The sequence below is a fragment of the Periophthalmus magnuspinnatus genome, chromosome 21 (genome assembly GCF_009829125.3).
Source record: "Periophthalmus magnuspinnatus isolate fPerMag1 chromosome 21, fPerMag1.2.pri, whole genome shotgun sequence".
Lineage (NCBI taxonomy): Eukaryota > Metazoa > Chordata > Actinopteri > Gobiiformes > Gobiidae > Periophthalmus > Periophthalmus magnuspinnatus.
The window spans coordinates 29568676-29587954 of record NC_047146.1 but is presented as its reverse complement, the minus strand read 5'-3'; the positions used below and the strand labels follow the sequence as shown (position 1 = coordinate 29587954).

Below are 19279 nucleotides of genomic sequence, written 5' to 3'. Positions count from 1 at the left end.
TGAATGTTGACCCAATGACTAAAAGTAGTCCACCTCTGTGTAATCTTGTCTCAGTACAATTGCAGCTGTGCTGTGAAGGCCACAGAAGTTTTTTAAGAGAGCGTTGGCGAGCAAACCACAAAGTGAAGTCAAAGGAGCACACCAAACAGGTCAGAGAAAAAGTTGTGGTGAAGTTTAAAGCGGGGCTTGAATCTAAAAAGATTTCCCAAGCGTTGAACATCTCAAGGAGCACTGTTCAATCCATTATCAGGAAATGGAAAGAGCATGGTACAACTGCAAACCTACCCAGACATGGCCGTCCACCAAAACTTACAGAACTAAGAAGAAGAGCACTTATTAGAGATGCTGCCAGGAGGCCCATGGTGACTCTGGAAAACCTGCTGAGATCCACAGCTCAAGTGGGGGAATCTGTTCACAGAACAACTATTAGTCGTGCTCTACACAAATCTGGTCTTTATGGAAGAGTGGCAAGAAGAAAGCCATTGTTGAAAACCATCCATAAGAAGTCTTGTTTACGGTTCATAAGAAGTCATTTGGAGGACACAGCAAACATGTGGCAGAAGGTGCTTCGGTCTGATGTGACCAAAATCGAACTTTTTGGCCTAAAAACAAAACGCTACGGATGGAGGAAAACTAACCCTGCACATCACTCTGAACACACCATCTCCACAGTCAAACATGGTGGTGGCAGCATCATGCTGTGGGGGTACTTTTCTTCAGCTGGAACAGAGAGCTGGTCAGAGTTGATGGGAAGATGGATGGAGCTCAATACAGAGCAATCTTGGAAGAAAACCTGTTGGAGTCTGTAAAAGACTTGAGACTGGGGCGGAGGTTCACCCTCCAGCAGGACAACGATCCTAAACATAAAGTCAAAGCGACAATGGACTGGTTTAAAGCAAACCATATTCATGTGTTAGAATGGCCCAGTCAAAGTCCGGACCTTAATCCAATTGAGAATCTGTTGCAAGATCTGAAAACTGCAGTTCACAAATGGTCTCCATCATATCTGACAGAGCTTGAACTGTTTTGTCAGGAAGAATGGGCAAAAAATTCAGTTTGAAGGTGTGCAAAACTGGTGGAGACATACCCCAAAGACTTGCAGCTGTAATTGCAGATAAAGGCAGTTCTACAAAGTACTGACTTAGGGGGGCTGAATACTTTTGCACACTGCACTTTAAATTTTTTTTTTTTTTTATCTGGAAATGACTAATACACTTATGTACCATTTTGTGTTCATTATTCACATAAAATGCAAATTTAAAAATATTAATAGAATGCTCACAGTGCTTCTGCCTTTTAGGGAACGTCTTCAGTGAGATTGAGGAGGCGTTCTCCAAAGGCATCGGATGGCTCATCACCTTCTGTGCAGAGTCTGGAGGTAAAACACCACTTACTCTACCATACTCTGATGCAATTACAAGTACTATTCTTAAATAATACCATATAGGATGGATAACCATGACTGATTTCAATAAATACTTTGGAACACACTAGAATAAGCAGTAACATGGAGACAAGCATGTGGTGGACCCTCTGCCAGAAAAGTTATATAGTACATATTTAAAGGGCCCATATTATGCTTTAGATTGTGATTTAGATTTTCTAATCTGTTATAATATTATTTCCTCATTAAAAACATACCCAGAGTTATGTTTTGTTTCATTCATACAAGTTTAACACACAAATCCTGCATATTTAGCCATTGATCTTCTGTCAAACTAAAAACAATCTGTTTGAACTTATGTTATGCTCCACTATGTTTTAAAATCTTTAGACCTAGAATAAAAGGTAAAGGTTAGCTGTTAACTTGAAAACTATCGCTTCATGACATTACAAGACAAAACAGAGCATTTTGAGCTTTGGAGATGTAGAATAATAATGCAGGATTACTCAAACATACCTGGAATTGTTTTATTTCATTCACAAATATTTGAGGAGGGAACAACATTATAACATGGCTTAAAGCTCACAAGAGAGAATTTGTGTGATATAAGACCTTTTAAAGAGGAGAGACCTCCTCTATATACAATAGATTAAATATGTTTTGTTTTTGGAAATTTATAAAACATAAAAAGGATAGATGGAATAAGATTGGAGTTGAATACCACATGCTGAGTTAAACTACCATATCAATAAAAACCTTGTGCTCTCACAGACTGCCTGGAGCCTCGGACAAGGCAGAAGTTGGCGGGGATGCTGGTGAGTACCTGTTTGGGGCCGGGTGAGGGTCTCTGCTGGTGGCTGATGGAGAAAAGGGGGGCTGGGTGAGCACTGGAAGGTGGTCCCTGTCAAAAAGTATTCATGATTTTCAGTTTCTTGTTTATAAGTACCATTAGTTTTTTTTTTTGTTTTTTTTTTTATGTTATTTGTCATGGCTATTGTTGTGACCATACCTGTCAATGTCTGATCTCATCGGAATCTCAGCAGCCAAGCAGGGCCGGGCCTGATTAGCACTTAGATGGGAAGCTGCTGGCAATACCAGCTGCTTCCCCAATGTAGCACTGGAAACTGTTGTTGTGTTTTTAAGCAAGACACTTCACCCTCCTTTCATAGTATAAAAGTTGTGAGTGTTGGTTATGGTCGAAGGGCTGATGGCACAGATTGGCAGCCTCCCTTCAGTCAGTCTGCTCTGGGGCATGTGTGGCTGTAGAAGTATCTTACCACTACCTAGTGTGGAGTCAAATCATAAATCAAATTAGGGTGCTTAATATTTATGTGTGTAACACCATTTTTCTGTCCTGTAGTGTGACACTCTTTTGTAGCAAAATAAAAAAATGATTGTGAAAAACAAATTAGTTCTGCAACAATTATACGGAAGCCTTATAAAAAAATATATATCATTTTTTGTGTTAACTCTTTTCATTTTAGACATTTTAACATGCTCTGGGTCATGGTGTGACTTTTTGTATCACTATCTAATAAATCGCTTAATATGTCTATAGAGCTAGTTTAACAATTATGTAACTGTCCTATCTTGAAGAATATGATGTTAACAATGACAGTTGTATTTTTCTTAGAAAATACAACTGTTACACCACAGGATATCAAATGTGCATGTTTTAAAGTTTTTCAGAAAAATTGGGGGGGGGGGGGTGCAAAATTTTTTCTTCTTTATAGAGGGGGCATGATAGAAAATAATTGAGAAGCACTTCTCTAAACCAAGAGCTCTTCCTGTAAGTATCTTTTTAAATACGACGTGATTTTTCATGTCACACTACAGGACATCCACTGGATTGCAGCATTAAACAGCTTACGTCTTTTTTTAGATTTAAAGAAGAGATAAAAGTGTAATTTGTATTAAATGATGTATAGATGCTTACCTTTATAAACTTTCTCTGACATAAGAGACTCATTCTAGCATATTTTGACAAAAGCATTATAGTCATACTGCAGGGTATTTTTGGTGGTGTTTTGTTTTGTTGTTTTTTGTTGTTGTTTTTTTTTGCTAAAATACAAAGAAATTAAATCTGAATTAATTCTGAAAGTATGTTTTTAATTTATAGAATGCATATTTGTGGATACAAGATGGTGGAGGAAGGTGGAGGTTTGTGGTAATGAGTGGGGCTTGCCTTGTACTGACCTGCTCTCTCTGGTGCAGGATGGACTGGTGAAGGTGGGCTGGCTGGACTGTGTGAACCAGGAGCAGCTGTGCGAGAGCTTCCAGGTCAGAAACACACACACTTACTCTGTGCTCTGTATGATTGTAAGAAATATCAGAAATCAGATACTAATCCATACTAAAAGTGTCGCAACTAGATAATGTTATGGCTTTCTTTATCCTAAATCTTTACTTGTATTGTTATGGATCTCTTTGACCTAACCTCCCTATTACCATCTGTTGTTATGCGCGGGTGTATCTTTTGTTTGTGCGTCCAACGGCCTTCAGCCACTTGGACTAGACTAAACGGGTATGATTGTTTTGATGGTATAAATATACTATGTATTTTCATTTGTTAGCCGAGGGTGAAACGACACTATTAGGGACAACAGCTCTTTGACGATTGTGCACACAATTGAATAAAGTCTGGTTTATAGATTCAAGACAACTTCTCTGTTGATTTTCTATTTTTAAGGTTTTTACTATTAGAAAAAAATCTGGGACAAAATCTGGACCTTCCTAAACATTTTTTTAAATGATCTTGAGCTTTATCAGAATTAGATTATAAAACCACATACCCGTAAATTTTGGACTACAGAGCGCACCTTGATATAAGCCGCACCAGCTAAATTTGAAGAGAAAATCAATTTTGTACATATATAAGCCGCACCTGAATATAAGCCGCAGGTTTTCATATTGTAACATGAGACATTTACACAGAAAGACGGTGCACCGACACACTTTTTTTAAACTGTGCCTGAAAATTGGCACCAACACGACATCAACACGGGATGAACACATCTGCAGGTTTAGAAAATAAAGCTGCACCAACACGGAAAATCTGCTTTTATTTCCTCTGAAAACTTTTGTCGTCTTTTTACATTGACCAAGTTGGATTCATTGATGCCGAGCTTACGTGCAGTGGCTCTATTTCAGGGGTCGGCAACCCGCGGCTCCGGAGCCGCATGCGCCTCTTTCAGTCTTATACTGCGGCTCTGCGTGGCTTGGGAACTGACACAGACACAGCTCACAGTCCTGCGTAAAGAGCCCTGATTTTCAGACGCTGTGCGCACAGGGGTCAGGAGCAACTTTGGCCCGTCCCTAATGACACACTAATAAGCTCGTCCGTAGATTTATCATGAAAATCCTGCTGGAAATCGCCACAGAAATCTATTTGATGTAGTAGCAAGTTTATTATCTGCTCTTGTCTCCGCGATGACGTATCACGTATAACACATCAGACACGTCGCCCAAAAGTAGAGCCACAAGCGAGTGAAAATGAGCCAAAACAGAAGTCTTTGGAGAGCTTTTAACAAAGGGGAAAAGGACAACTGATGAGCCAGAAGAGGAGACTACGACCTCCAAGAAAAAGAAAGATAAATTTAACAGACAATGCCTACTTAAAATCTGGGTTTGTCGCTGCAGGTGACTCTCACGCACAGAGTCCGCTCTGCATAACATACAGGAAAAGCAAATAAGGCAATGAAACCTTCAAAACTGCTTTGGCACATGGAGAATAAGCACCTGGGATTAAACGATACGATTCGAGTTTTTTTTGTTGTTGTTTTTTTCAAGAAACTGCGGAGCAGAGTAGACATAATCACATAATCAGCGCGATGTATGATGCAGCGGTTTGGTGAGTTATATTTTTTAATGCACTTAAGTTATTTTTGCCATATTTATCTGCCACGTGTAGAAGGCTTGTCCATGAAAATAAAACCTACATTATTCCGTTATATTATTATTATACACAGTGTTATCTTCATTTTAGTATTTGCGGCTCCCAGTGTTTTATTTTACGTGGAAAGTGGGTCCAAATGGCTCTTTGCGTGTTAAAGGCCGACCCCTGCTCTATTTCCTTCTTTATCTTAAAAACTGCATCATATCCATTTCATGATGCGCAAAATGATCGTTCAAAATTAAAACTAGTGAATTCTTCAGAGCAGAATCTTTCCCCACGTCTGTCTCACTTTTACGTTTACAGCTAGAGAGCGCCCCCCAGGGGCCGTTATCCAGTAAAATTCCATAAATAAGCCGCACTGCTGTATAAACCGCAGGGCTCAAAGCGTGGAAAAAAAGTAGCGGCTTATAATCCGAAATTTACGGTACTTGCATTAAAGGTACAGTATGTAACGTTTTTTGCCAAAATTAAAGCATGTTTTTTTCCTTTTGGTAGTTGCATAGCACTGAAAAACACAGAAAAGTATGCGTCCTTACTGTGACCGGGCTTGCCTCTCCACAAATCTGACTCTTATTTGGCCTGCAGTGTTCCTCTGGCTATAATCTTCCACAATATGACATGAAATCTAAATATCTCCATGTAGATGGAGATGTAGAAGTTTGGTTTTAACTTGCTATTTCTATTCTATTTCCATTTCAATTTCTAAAATCTGTATGGAGTGTCAAGCTTGTTTTATAGTATTGAATTAGAGTTTGAAATTGTATTATTGTGACATCACTAATACTGTGTGATGTTTATATTTGTGTGGGTGTGTTTGTGTGTGTCTTTGTTTGTTTGTGTGTTTCTCCAGGTGAGCAGTGGAGCCACAGCCTTGTTTCCCCCAGGCAGCTCTCTTGACCAGGAGGGCAGTGTCCTGGTATGTCCCTATGCATCCTGTGACTATTCTGTGCTCATGTGTGTTCCTACTGCAGTCTGACTATGTATGTGTGTGATAGTGGCTGCACAGTCTGGACAGCAGAGAGATCTACCAGCAAGTCCTGGAGCACTTGCCCCACCTTGAGCTGCTCAGCATCCACAACTTCCAGGTACAGCCGAGTCAGGCACACCCACTGCTCCCCCACCCTGCTCCTCCACGCCACATCAAGCAGCGCCATATAATCCACTTGTATCAGCACGTTTGCTCATAAAAAAAAACAAAACATGCCAGCGCTAAACCAATGAAATCTTTTTACACCTGCCTAATGCTGCCTCTGATTGGTCTTTTTATCTGCACATCTGTATTTGAGCGAAGCAAGCTTGTCTTGCTTCTGTTTACTTCGCAAAACAAAGAAAAAAAACTTTGCAGCTCCTCTATGCTCTGCATTCATTGGTTGTAATACGACCATTTTAAGACCAAAATGCACACACACACACACACACACACACAAAGTTTAAGGACCAGAACCAGGGCTAGTCCAGGTCAGACTCTCATCCTGTCTCCTGTTTCAGAGCAAGCTGGCTCGGCACCGCTGGCTCATTAGCTTCTCTTTCGGAGACAACAATACATCTTTGAACGAATACAAGAAACTGCAGGCCCTCCTCCGCAACGACCACATCCAGGTACAGTGATCAGAATAAACCAAAGACTTACTTTACTAGTCAAAAGTTTGGGCATGCATTTTATTTTTTTTTTCTTTATTTTCATGATTATTTACATGGTAGATTCTGACTCAAGGTATCAAAACTATGAATGACACATATGGATTGTAGTAAACAAAAGATAAACTCAAATAAACGGCCAACCTTTTTTAATTTTAATTTTATTTTTTTTGGCCTGTACCCTTGCCTGACAAGGCACACCTGTGAAATAAAAAACATTTCAGGGAACTTCATGAAAGTCATTGAGAAGGCCAAGAGTTTGCAGCGCTGTCTGTAAACCAAAGGAGTCTACTTTGTGGATTTGAATATAAAATATATATTTTAAATATATATGTATTTTATTTAACTTTTTTCTTGTCTAAAAGACATTGAATGAGAGAGTTGGTTCAAACTTTTGACTGGTAGTGTACACCTGAGGACTTTATTTGGAAATGTGTCATGTTGTGTTTAGGTGGGCAGAGTGGACTGTGTGGCCGATGCTGAACTCTGTCAGTCTCTGTACATCCACAAACCCTGCGTGGCTGTGTTTAAAGGAATGGGCATCCACAACTTTGAGATCCACCACGGTCAGCCCCTACAGTCACATGCATGCAGGACTTTTATCATGATTGATGGGTTGCAGATGATACCACAACATTCAACAGATGAGGGAGGGGCAGCTGAAATTAATATTGTTTAAATTGCTGCAATGTAGTGGGTTCCAGGGGGAAAAGCTAGCTTGTGACTTAATGTTATTTGAGAGGAACTTAGCAGTATAAAATCAGCTCACCTGTTGTAGTTCCAACTAAGTCAGTTCTTTATGATTGTGGTTATAAAAAAAAAAAGATTAAAGTCCTAGCTTGAGTAACAGCTTCAGACAAAGAAGTGCCTCTAGATAGTCATCCCTCTCTTTCGTCATGTATTCATTGCCTCCTAGTGATTCACCACACACAATTTTATAAGTGCGTTTCACAGGCCATAGTGGCGATTTGCCGCCACAGTATTGCTAACAACTAGCATGCTACTTCTGGGTTCATGACTGCCAACCTCCTGTTTCACAATGAATAAAATGCACTATAATTAGATTTTAACTTGTGCTTGTGATCTGTAATAGTAGAAGTTTTATTTTCCTTTTCTAATTGTGTGTGTACTGAAAAGCCAGCTGTTTCTCGTCTCTCTCTCCAGGTAAGGATGCGCTGTACAACATTGTTGCATTTGCACGGGACAGTGTGAGGGCTCATGTCACCACCCTGAGGCCAGACAACTTTCCATCCAATCAGAAGGAGCCCTGGCTAGTGGACTTCTTTGCACCGGTTTGTATTGGGTCTTTATCCAGTGGCCATAGAAAGAATATAAACAGTAGCCACCCTCCCATATCTCACCCAGAGATGATAGATTGCCTCATACAGATTTTGTTGTGTGTAGCACACACATTACATCATTCAAACACAGAAACAAAAGTTTCCCTTGGAATGTTGCACAGTATAGCATTACATTTATCAATCTATGATTTAATCAATGACACATTTTGAATGTTTATTTTAGCAATGCATTCGTATCGCATTCTTGGTATTGTCAGCTTGTCATAGATCTGACCTGTTACTTGGCCTTGTGCTTATTCCTTGTATGGCCTTGTTGCTTGTTTCTGTGGAGATGGATGAATTTTATGCCATACTAGGGGCGCAAGATTAAGGGCAGTCGAATTGAAATCGCAATTTCAATGGACAGAATTGGCAAATTGCAAAGGGCAAAGGCTGAAATATTAGAAGTACATTAATTTCCTCCACAAATAAAACAAACAAAATCTCCTGCCTCAGCCTGCATAAAAATGGCTAACCCTCTACCTTAGATCTGTACAAACATGTTCTGAAATGTGATTCTAATGTGGCAAAAAATGCAAACCTAATACCGATTGCATTGCTTGTCAGAAAAATTGCGATGAGATATTTTTCCCAAGTCGTTCACCCCTAGTACAGACAAAAAAGCACCAACATCTCCATTGAGACAAGTAGGTGGCGGACCCTCCACCAAAATGTACCTCATGTAGAAGTAGAAAAGCACAGCACAGTAGGACAGTCAAGAGGAACCTCATATTTTTGCTCTATCCTCAGTTTGTTTCTTACTGCTCTGTGAGGACCTCCACATGTGCCTAGTGTTGTCACGATCTATTTCAAATTTTGATACTAAGAAATACTCGATACTCAACACTGATTCTGTCCTTCTGTCCTTATGTCCTTTAGACAATAGAATGCATTTTCAACATTAAATCATACTTTCTTTTGTATAACTGTATAGCCTTACATCTGTGTAATCCCTCAGTCATCCAGGTAGGTTCCATAGTGTTCCATGGGTGTATACTAGTCTATGTGGCCTTATACTTATTTTGATACAGCTCAAAATCATTCTAAAGCTATTCATGATAGGTTTATTTCCCTACTGTCAAAGTGACTTTTTAGTATTGATACCTGCTCAAATGAATATCTAGTTTTAGTATTAATTAGTATCTGTAGAGTTGTCAAAAGTATAGAAAATCAGTGAGACGCATCCAGGCACATGCAATGTGGTGTGAAGTGTAAGCAAAGGCCTGATAAGAGCATTGTTGATTTTCAGGGAGGATTGTTAAACACCCACAAGACAAACTCTCTTTTCATCTTATTGTTTAACCAGCCTCTGTTTGATCAGTGTTCAGGATACGGATGTCAACACCAGTCAGATGAGCTGACTAGTGTGGGCGGGTATCAATTTATATTGACTGAAATCTATATCTATATGCACTCTCACTTTAAAAAATAAAAATTGTGTCCCCGTAAGGATAAATTCTCAAATATTAGCTCTACATCAATTTCAGATATGTTAAGGTACACTTTATTGTCCCCTTAGGGAAATTTGCCTTCTGCATTTGACCCATCCTCAGGAGCAGTGGATAGTGCAGCGCTCAGGGACCCATCTCCAGATCTTGAGCTAGTCTTGGTCAGGAGGAATAGCTTATACACACGTGGACAAAATTGTTGGTACCCTTCAGTTAATGAAAGAAAAACTCATAGAAATAACTTGAATCTGACAAAAGTAATAATAAATAAAATTTCTATGAAATTTAACCAATGAAAGTCAGACATTGCTTTTCAACCATGCTTCAACAGAAGTACTTAAAAAAATAAACACATGAAACAGGCCTGGACAAAAATGATAGTACCCCTAGAAAAGAATGAAAATAATGTGACCAAAGGGACATGTGTCCAAGGTGTGTCCACTAATTAGCATCACAAGTGTCTACAATCTTGTAATCAGTCAGTGGGTCTATATATAGGGCTGCAGGTTGTCACTGTGCTGTTTGGTGACATAGTGTGTACCACACTCAACATGGATGAGAGGAAGCAAAGGAAAGAGTTGTCTCAGGAGATTAGAAAGAAAATTATAGACAAGCATGTTGAAGGTAAAGGCTATAAGACCATCTCCAAGCAGCTTGATGTTCCTGTGACTACAGTTGCACATATTATTCAGAAATTTAAGATCCAAAGGAATGTAGGCAACCTCCTTGGACGTGGCCGCAGGAGGAAAATTGATGACAAATCAAAGACGGATAATACGAATGGTGACAAAAGAGCCCAGAAAAACTTCTAAAAAGATTAAAGGTGAACTTCAAGCTCAAGGAACATCAGTGTCAGATCGCACCATCCGTCGTTGTTTGAGCCAAAGTGGACTTAATGGTAGACGACCAAGGAGGACACCATTGTTGAAAACAAATAATGAAAAAGCCAGATTGGAATTTGCCAAACTACATGTTGACAAGCCACAAAGCTTCTGGGAGAATGTCCTATGGACAGATGAGACAAAAATGGAACATTTTGCCAAGGCACATCAGCTCTATGTTCAGACAGAAAAATGAAGCATATCAACAAAAGAACACTGTCCTTACTGTGAAACATGGAGGAGGCTCTGTTATGTTCTGGGGCTGCTTTGCTGCATCTGGCATAGGGTGTCTTGAATCTGTGCAGGGTACAATGAAATCTCAAAACTATAAAGGGATTCTAGAGAGAAATGTGCTGGCCAGTGTCAGAAAGCTTGGTCTAAGTCACAGGTCAAGGGTCTTGTAACAGGACAATGACCCAAAACACACAGCTAAAAACACCCAAGAATGGCTAAGAGGAAAACATTGGACTATTCTAAAGTGGCCTTCTATGAGCCCTGACCTAAATCCTATTGAGCATCTTTGGAAGGAGCTGAAACATGCTGTCTGCAAAAGGCACCCTTCAAACCTGAGACAACTGGAGCAGTTTGCTCATGAGGAGTGGGCCAAAATAGAACGTGTGTTGCACGTGCACATTTTGGATTGATGAGGGAAACTCGGGTCATACCCAGAGCCTTCTTGCTGTGAAGTGCTAGTCACTCAGCCACCATGCCACTATGGATTATGCAAGTTGTAATTATCGTTATTATAATGAACATAACTCGATATAATGTCCCCATGCAGCATGGAATCCTAACGTGTGTGTTGTGTGGGTGTGTGTGTGTGTGTGTGTGCAGTGGTGCCCCCCCTGCCGTGCCCTCCTCCCAGAGCTCCGGAAGGCCTCCATCCAGCTGGCGGGACAGATGAGGTTTGGGACCCTGGACTGTACCATCCACCACCACCTCTGCTCCAGGGTAAGACTCTGAATGGGTACAGAGATGATTATGGTTATCAAAACAGAATCATTTTTTGTAGTCAACTAAGCTCTCCTATGAACTGATGTAAAACGAGTCTAATTCTGATCTAAGCTGTGATGTGTTGCAGTATAATGTCCAGGCATACCCCACCACAGTTATCTTCAATGGCTCCTCTATGCACGAGTACGAGGGCCAGCACTCTGCAGATGGCATACTAGAGTTCATACAGGTATGGTCACTCACCACCAGAGAGCACTGTTGCTTTGTGCACCACCAGAAGAATGGCTGTCATATGTCCAGTTTGGAGCAAATACTTGTACTATATTGTGAAAGCAGCACAGCCAGAGTCAAATTCCACTGCTGATATTCAAAGACTACTTGGAAATCAAAACATTTAAAAAAGTAGTAGACTCTAGTTTTAAAATTAAATCTGTACAAAAGGTCAACAGTAATCTATACATTACTTAATTACCGTAAATTTTGGACTATAGAGTGCACCTCAATATAAGCCGCACCAGCTAAATTTGAAAAGAAAATACATATATATATATATATATATATATATATATATATATATATATAATACATATATAGACATATATAAGCCGCAGGTTTTCATACTGTAACATGAGATATTTACACAGAAAGACGGTGCACCGACACCTGCCTGAAAATTGGCACCAACACGACATCAACACGGGATGAACACACCTGCAGGTTTAGAAAATTAAGGTGCACCAACACGGAAAATCTGCTTTTATTTCCTCTGAAAACTTTTGTCGTCTATTTACATTGACCAAGTTGGATTCATTGATGCCAAGCTCACGTGCTGTGGCTCTATTTCAGGGGTCGGCAACCTGCGGCACCGGGGCCGCATGGGCCCCTTTCAGCCTTATACTGCGGCTCTGCGTGGCTTGGGAAAATTAATTTTAAGTATTTAATTGAAGTGTATTTTATTTGTGTTAGCTCTTTATTATTGTAGTTTAAATTGGAAGATTATTATGATCTTAAAATTATATTTTCTTATTTTTCGTTGCTCAAAATAAGCGTCACACTCGCGGAACAATGTTCAAAACAAACACCACTCACAGACACAGACACAGCTCACAGTCCTGTGTAAAGAGCCCTGATTTTCAGACGCTGTGCGCACAGTGGTCAGGAGCAACTTTCGCCCGTCCCTAATGACACACTAATAAACTCGTCCGTAGATGTGTCATGAAAATCCTGCTGGAAATCGCCACAGAAATCTATTTGATGTAGTATCAAGTATATTATCTGCTCTTGTCTCCGCGATGACGTATCACGTATAACACATCAGACATGTCGCTCAAAAGTAGAGCCACAAGCGAGTGAAAATGAGCCAAAACAAAAGTCTTTGGAGAGATTTTTAACAAAGGCGAAAAGGACAACTGATGAGCCAGAAGAGGAGACTATGACCTCCAAGAAAAAGAAAGATAAATTTAACAGACAATGCCTACTTAAAATCTGGGTTTGTCACTACAGGTGACACCTTCAAAACTGCTTTGGCACATGGAGAATAAGCACCTGGGATTAAACGATACGCCTTTAGGAGCAGAGTAGACATAATCACATAATCAGCGCAGAGCTCACACTGATGCAGCGGTTTGGTGAGTTGTATTTTTTTATGCACTTAAGTTATTTTTGCCATATTTATCTGCCACGTGTAGAAGGCTTGTCTGTGATGATAAAACCTACATTATTCCGTTACATTATTATTATTATACACAGTGTTATCTTCATTTTAGATGTCAAAAAGTATTTGCGGCACCTAGTGTTTTATTTTACGTGGAAAGTGGGTCCAAATGGCTCTTTGCGTGTTACAGGTTGCCGACCCCTGCTCTATTTCCTTCTTTATCTTAAAAACTGCATCATATCCATTTCATGATGCGCAAAATGATCGTTCAAAATCAAAACTAGTGAATTTTTCAGAGCAGAATCTTTCCCCACGTCTGTCTCACTTTTACGTTTACAGCTAGAGAGCGCCCCCCAGGCGTAAAATTCTATAAATAAGCCGCACTGCTGTGTAGGCCGCAGGGTTCAAAGCGTGGAAAAAAAGTCGCGGCTTATAGTCCAAAATTTATGGTATTTACATGTCTTATTTACATGTTATAAATTCCTATCACCAAATATTTAACCAAAAGTAGCAAAGAATCTTAAAGGAACTCTATGTAGGCTGTACTCTGTACCTTTTTTTAAAACACTCACAACTGAACCTGTTTTGCCAGTGCTTTCCAAGTTCCATCCAAGTTTTTCTCATCCTCATCATATGGACATGGCATGTCTCATGTGAAAGCCCAGCAATTACAGAATTCACTCAATGCAGAAACTGCACTAGCGCTGATTAATGATTGAACAAATAACCATTACAGCTGCTAACAGAATTTGGATTTGAATGTTTACCTCATATCTGATGACACAAATGGATCAAGTTTGTAGAATGTAAAATCTAAATTTTGCATACAGTTCCTTTTAAGGATGATGAATTATATGATTTGGTATCTATTGGTATCTATTGATATCTATTGAGCTATCATATTTCTGGTACTATATTAAGAGTTTAGTCATTAACACAATAAAACATTGTGATTATGGTAAATTATGATTTTCAAACACATGACTTACATTTGACCACCCTGAGTTGAGACTAAATCAGGACCAAAAAGACAAATTTCTTGCAGGATGCCCATCACAAGAGCTGGCACTGTGGTAGTGATGCTTTAGCAGTGCTCCATATGAGTTGTGTGCTTCTGATGGTTAGTCCCAGATAATAACCCCTGTCCCGGGCCTCTTGTGTAGGACTTGGTGCAGCCCTCAGTGGTGGTGCTGGATCCTGAGAGCTTCACAAAGAAAGTCAAAGGTAAAGTACAAATGTCTTTTTACACATTCCCTATGACAGGAACCTTTACAAATGTGAACCAGTCTCACCCATTACTCTTCAGTTTTAGTAGTTGAAGTTCCTCTGGTACCAGTTTTCTTTAATTTTGAGCGCTATGGTTAGTCTGACTTCAGACCAATGGACTTTATATATTTAGTTATAATTTAGGCATTGATTGTATAAAAAAAGTTATTTTTTTCACATTCCAAGGCTCTAGAACAATTAGTCTGTATTTTCCAGACTATACGCCACTCCAGAATACAAGTCACACCAGTGTAAAAATGCGTTATAATGAAGAAAAAACATATAAGTCGCACTGGACTATAAGTTGCATTTTTTGGGGAAATTTATTTTACAAAATCCGAGACCAAGAACAGACATTGTATCTTTAAAGGCAAGTTATAATAATAACAATAAAATAGAACAACAGGCTGAATAGCAGTACAGCACGCTAACGTAACACAGACAGCGAACTGTCTGGTATGTTTACGTAAGATATTAACAGTTAATCGGATAACTACAATAATGTAACATATGCCACCTTGTCCCCAAACACGAGACATGAGAGTTCTTTTTACTGATGTTTACTGTGGTCTTACTTCATCTCAGTTCACACCGTAGAACTAGTAAACACATAAAATATAACGTGCGCTCTGGCTCATATTACATATACACATAAAACTGCACATGAACACATGGAAAATACACATACCACTTTGGCCTGCTAGGTGAAATAAAAACTTAAAATTTTACTTTTTAATTCTTTCTCAAATGTTGCTCTGTTGGGTCAGACTTCAGTTTTCATGACCTTAAACTAAACATTTACGATGAGTTTACGCTTGCTAGGTACAATATCCGAACTCGTAAGATGCTGGACTGTCAGTGTGACCAGGGTGTTCTACGATAAAAATAAAAAAAAATCAAGTGCTGCCAACTAAATTAACAGCAGTGCAGGTCACAACACAAGTGCACCAATAAATGGCACACACTCATGTTGTAAACATTGGGTTTTAATATCTGTGCCAAGTGCCAAAAGAGTTGAAGAAACAATGTCTCTAGTGTTGGAAAGTGTTGTGCTCAATAATATCCAGATTCAGGCACAGTCTGCAGCATCCGCATGTAAATTTAAAACCAAACACATAATATGAACCAAACTCTGTCAAAAAAAACTCCCTCTGTCCTGATAAAAGCGTAATTCTCAAGTAAATGTGTAGTAAATGGAGCGTGTGTTTGTAAGGATGCATATAATAATGGCCTCATCATAATAACAGTTTATAATTTATGATTAGGCATCGTTATAGCTCCCTTCAAAGGATAGTTCTAAATTTCACCGATTTATTGTTATACTGAGAGTTGGTTCCAAATGAAAAATGATCACCTTTGTGGTCTTATAAATGAAGGGGAAATAAATAAGGGGAAATTAAATATGAAACATATAAAAGAAAAAGAGTCAAGTACATTTTCCTACAGGTATTACAAGCACACTGGCACCATCTGTTGGTCAAACAAGTGAACTGTAACGTGTATAATCAACTGTTACATAACACATAAGTAAACAGGTACATAAAGCATAGACAGTGGACTGAATACGTGTCTGGTGTGTTAACGTAAGATATTAACAGTTAAGCAGATAACTAAAGCATAAAAAAACAAGATACGTTTACTCTCGATCTCACTTGAAATCACTAAATCCATTGAATTTATCCTCGGTGTCACTTGCGAACAACTCCACCTGCTCCGGAAGTAGATGGCTGCCATATTGGTAAACAAGCCTAGAGTGCCCTCGCGCAGTTGTCAGTGTGACAGTAACGAAGATATGAAATTATATATTTTAATAATTTCACATATAAGTCACATCTGAGTACAAGTCGTGCCCCAAATTATTTGGTGAATTAGAAGGTGGGAATGGTCTTCTGTGTTTAGCTTTCATATCAACTTAATTCAAACTCTAGACTGAGAACTTATATTAAATATACATCTCATAGGACCACACTGACATGAATACTTGATTTTAGATATATAATTTTGTTCATATTTTTAACACCCCAAAGCCTAAATACCTAAATGTTGTTTTTTCTTCATAAATCCGCATTTATTTTAGGATAAGATGCTTTTTGTTTCAATTTTTCAAAGCAAAGTTTAGTATCAGAATGTATGATCTTAGATGGAATGATTCCATGTCCAAAGCCATTTGACCCTGCAGGTTAACTGCATAAGACAAACTTGTGATTGGGATCATGTAAGTCTGTAGACAGTGTGGCTTTGTCTAATACAGGATCAGAACTAACACAGAGATAAAATATCACTATAAATGAGACTGGAGCTTAACAGTTACTAAAAACACACAATTTTAAATAGAGCCAGAGTCTTCTACAGACACCTGTACCTCCTGTACATGTCCTCTGACAGACAGAGCCCAGGGTGCAGTGAAGAACGCTGTCATCTGTGCATCCAGGGAAAAAAAAAAAAAGGCTCAGAATATGTAATTATGGTCAGAAACACTCAAGTTCTGCACAAATAGCAGGAAGACATAATAAATGTTGATAATCTGTATGATGATGAAAATCATACAGGAAAGTGTCTGATACAAATAATCATGTCAAAAAACTGCATGAGCATTTTTAGTGGTCACTGGATTCACGGACCCCGGGCTCTGTCAGAGGACATGTCATCATATGGAGGTACATGTCTCTGTAGGAGGTTCTGGCTCTGTGTGAATTTTAGAGTGATATTTTATCTGTGTTAGTCCTGGTCCTGTATTAGACAAAGCCTCGTTTTATCCATTTATTACTCCATTCTCAGACCTAAAACAAGAGGGATAGCTAGCATGCAAATAGGTGTGAAAGCACCCATTAGAGGCCTGAATGAAAATGCAAAATACTGACTCAGGCACAGTTCAGTCTATTGTAGTTCAATAGACCTATCCAACTAATAGTAGTGTTAGTCTCAGTTTAATTAGCTGCTCCCTTCAGACAGACATAAGGCAGTGTCCACCGGCAATCGTCCAGAACTGAAGATGCCGCTTGGATGAGCAGCAAAATATCTTCACTGCTACAACTTTTGTCCGGTTGACAGAATACTTTTTTTTTTTTTACTATGACTCATACACGGACAAATGACACGTTACACAGAACTCTACTGGAAGGACCACACTAGGGTTAAAGCAGGTTCATGTTAGGGTTTAGGTTAAGTAATGACTATGGTTAAGGTTAGAATCAGTCTCAATGTAATATCCTCACTAAGCATGGAACCCTGCTGTGTGCACGTTGCAGGGAGGTCAGAAGGCGAGGTGTGGGCTGTAGACTTCTATGCTCCATGGTGTGGGCCCTGCCAGATGCTGATGCCAGAGTGGAGACGCATGGCCCGGGTAAGAGCACCTCTCCTCCCCTGGGCCTGTGTGAGTGGGTCTTTGTGTGCAGCAGCATACTAGGGATGGGTATTGTTAAGGATTTATCTATATTACTATTATCAATAATCTGTATAAGAAGGGGGACCGGAGGGTGTGTTCCAATTACAGGGGAATCACACTCCTCAGCCTTCCCGGTAAGGTCTATTCCAGGGTACTGGAGAGGAGAATCCGACCGATAGTCGAACCTCGGATTCAGGAGGAGCAGTGTGGTTTTCGTCCTGGTCGTGGAACACTGGACCAGCTCTATACTCTTCATCGGGTCCTCGAGGGCTCATGGGAGTATGCCCAACCAGTCCACATGTGTTTTGTGGATCTGGAGAAGGCATTCGACCGTGTCCCTCGTGGTGTCCTTTGGGGGGGTGCTCTGGGAGTATGGGGTCCGGGGCTCTTTGCTAAGGGCTGTCCGGTCCCTGTATGACCAGAGCAGGAGCTGTGTTCGCATTGCCGGCAGTAAGTCAGACCTGTTCCCGGTGCATGTTGGACTCCGCCAGGGCTGCCCTTTGTCACCGGTTCTGTTCATTATATTTATGGACAGAATTTCTAGGCGCAGCCAGGGGCCGGAGGGGGCCTGGTTTGGGAACCGCAGGATTTCATCTCTGCTGTTTGCAGATGATGTTGTCCTGATGGCTTCTTCGAGCCAGGACCTGCAGCAGGCACTGGGGCGGTTTGCAGCCGAGTGTGAAGCGGCTGGGATGAGAATCAGCTCCTCCAAATCCGAGGCCATGGTTCTCGACCGGAAAAAGGTGGTTTGCTCTCTCCGGGTGGGTGGTGAGTCTCTGCCCCAAGTGGAGGAGTTCAAGTATCTCTGGGTCTTGTTCACGAGTGAGGGAAGGATGGAGCGGGAGATTGACAGGCGGATCGGTGCAGCGTCTGCAGTGATGCGGTCGCTGTATCGGTCCGTTGTGGTAAAGAAGGAGCTGAACCGGAAGGCGAAGCGCTCGATTTACCGGTCAATCTACGTTCCTACCCTCACTTATGGTCATGAGCTCTGGGTAATGACCGAAAGGACAAGATCGGGGATACAAGCGGCTGAAATGGGCTTCCTCCGCAGAGTGGCCGGGCGCACCCTTAGGGATAGGGTGAGGAGCTCGGTCACACGGGAGGAGCTTGGAGTAGAGCTGCTGCTCCTACACGTTGAGAGGAACCAGCTGAGGTGGCTCGGGCATCTGCTCAGGATGCCTCCTGGACGCCTCCCTAGGGAGGTGTTCTGGGCATGTCCCACCGGGAGGAGGCCCCGGGGAAGACCCAGGACACGCTGGAGGTACTATGTCTCTCGGCTGGCCTGGGAACGCCTTGGGGTCCCACCGGAGGAGCTGGAGGACGTGTCCGGGGTGCGGGAAGTCTGGGAGTCCCTGCTTAGACTGCTGCCCCCGCGACCCGGCCCCGGATAAGCGGAAGAAAATGGATGGATGGATATTATCAATACTGCTTATC

At 40.7% G+C, this 19279-nt stretch overlaps 1 protein-coding gene across 1 annotated transcript in view; it reads left to right on the top strand.

The window, feature by feature from the left end:
• The window catches only part of dnajc10 (DnaJ (Hsp40) homolog, subfamily C, member 10), a 59414-nt gene that overhangs the window by 27306 nt on the left and 12829 nt on the right, over nt 1–19279 (top strand). The window contains 12 exon segments of the mRNA XM_033987237.2: nt 1301–1378; nt 2156–2199; nt 3599–3664; nt 6130–6195; nt 6275–6364; nt 6768–6878; nt 7369–7483; nt 8082–8209; nt 11421–11537; nt 11668–11769; nt 14358–14418; nt 17709–17803. Coding sequence (XP_033843128.1) covers nt 1301–1378; nt 2156–2199; nt 3599–3664; nt 6130–6195; nt 6275–6364; nt 6768–6878; nt 7369–7483; nt 8082–8209; nt 11421–11537; nt 11668–11769; nt 14358–14418; nt 17709–17803 — 1073 coding nt within the window.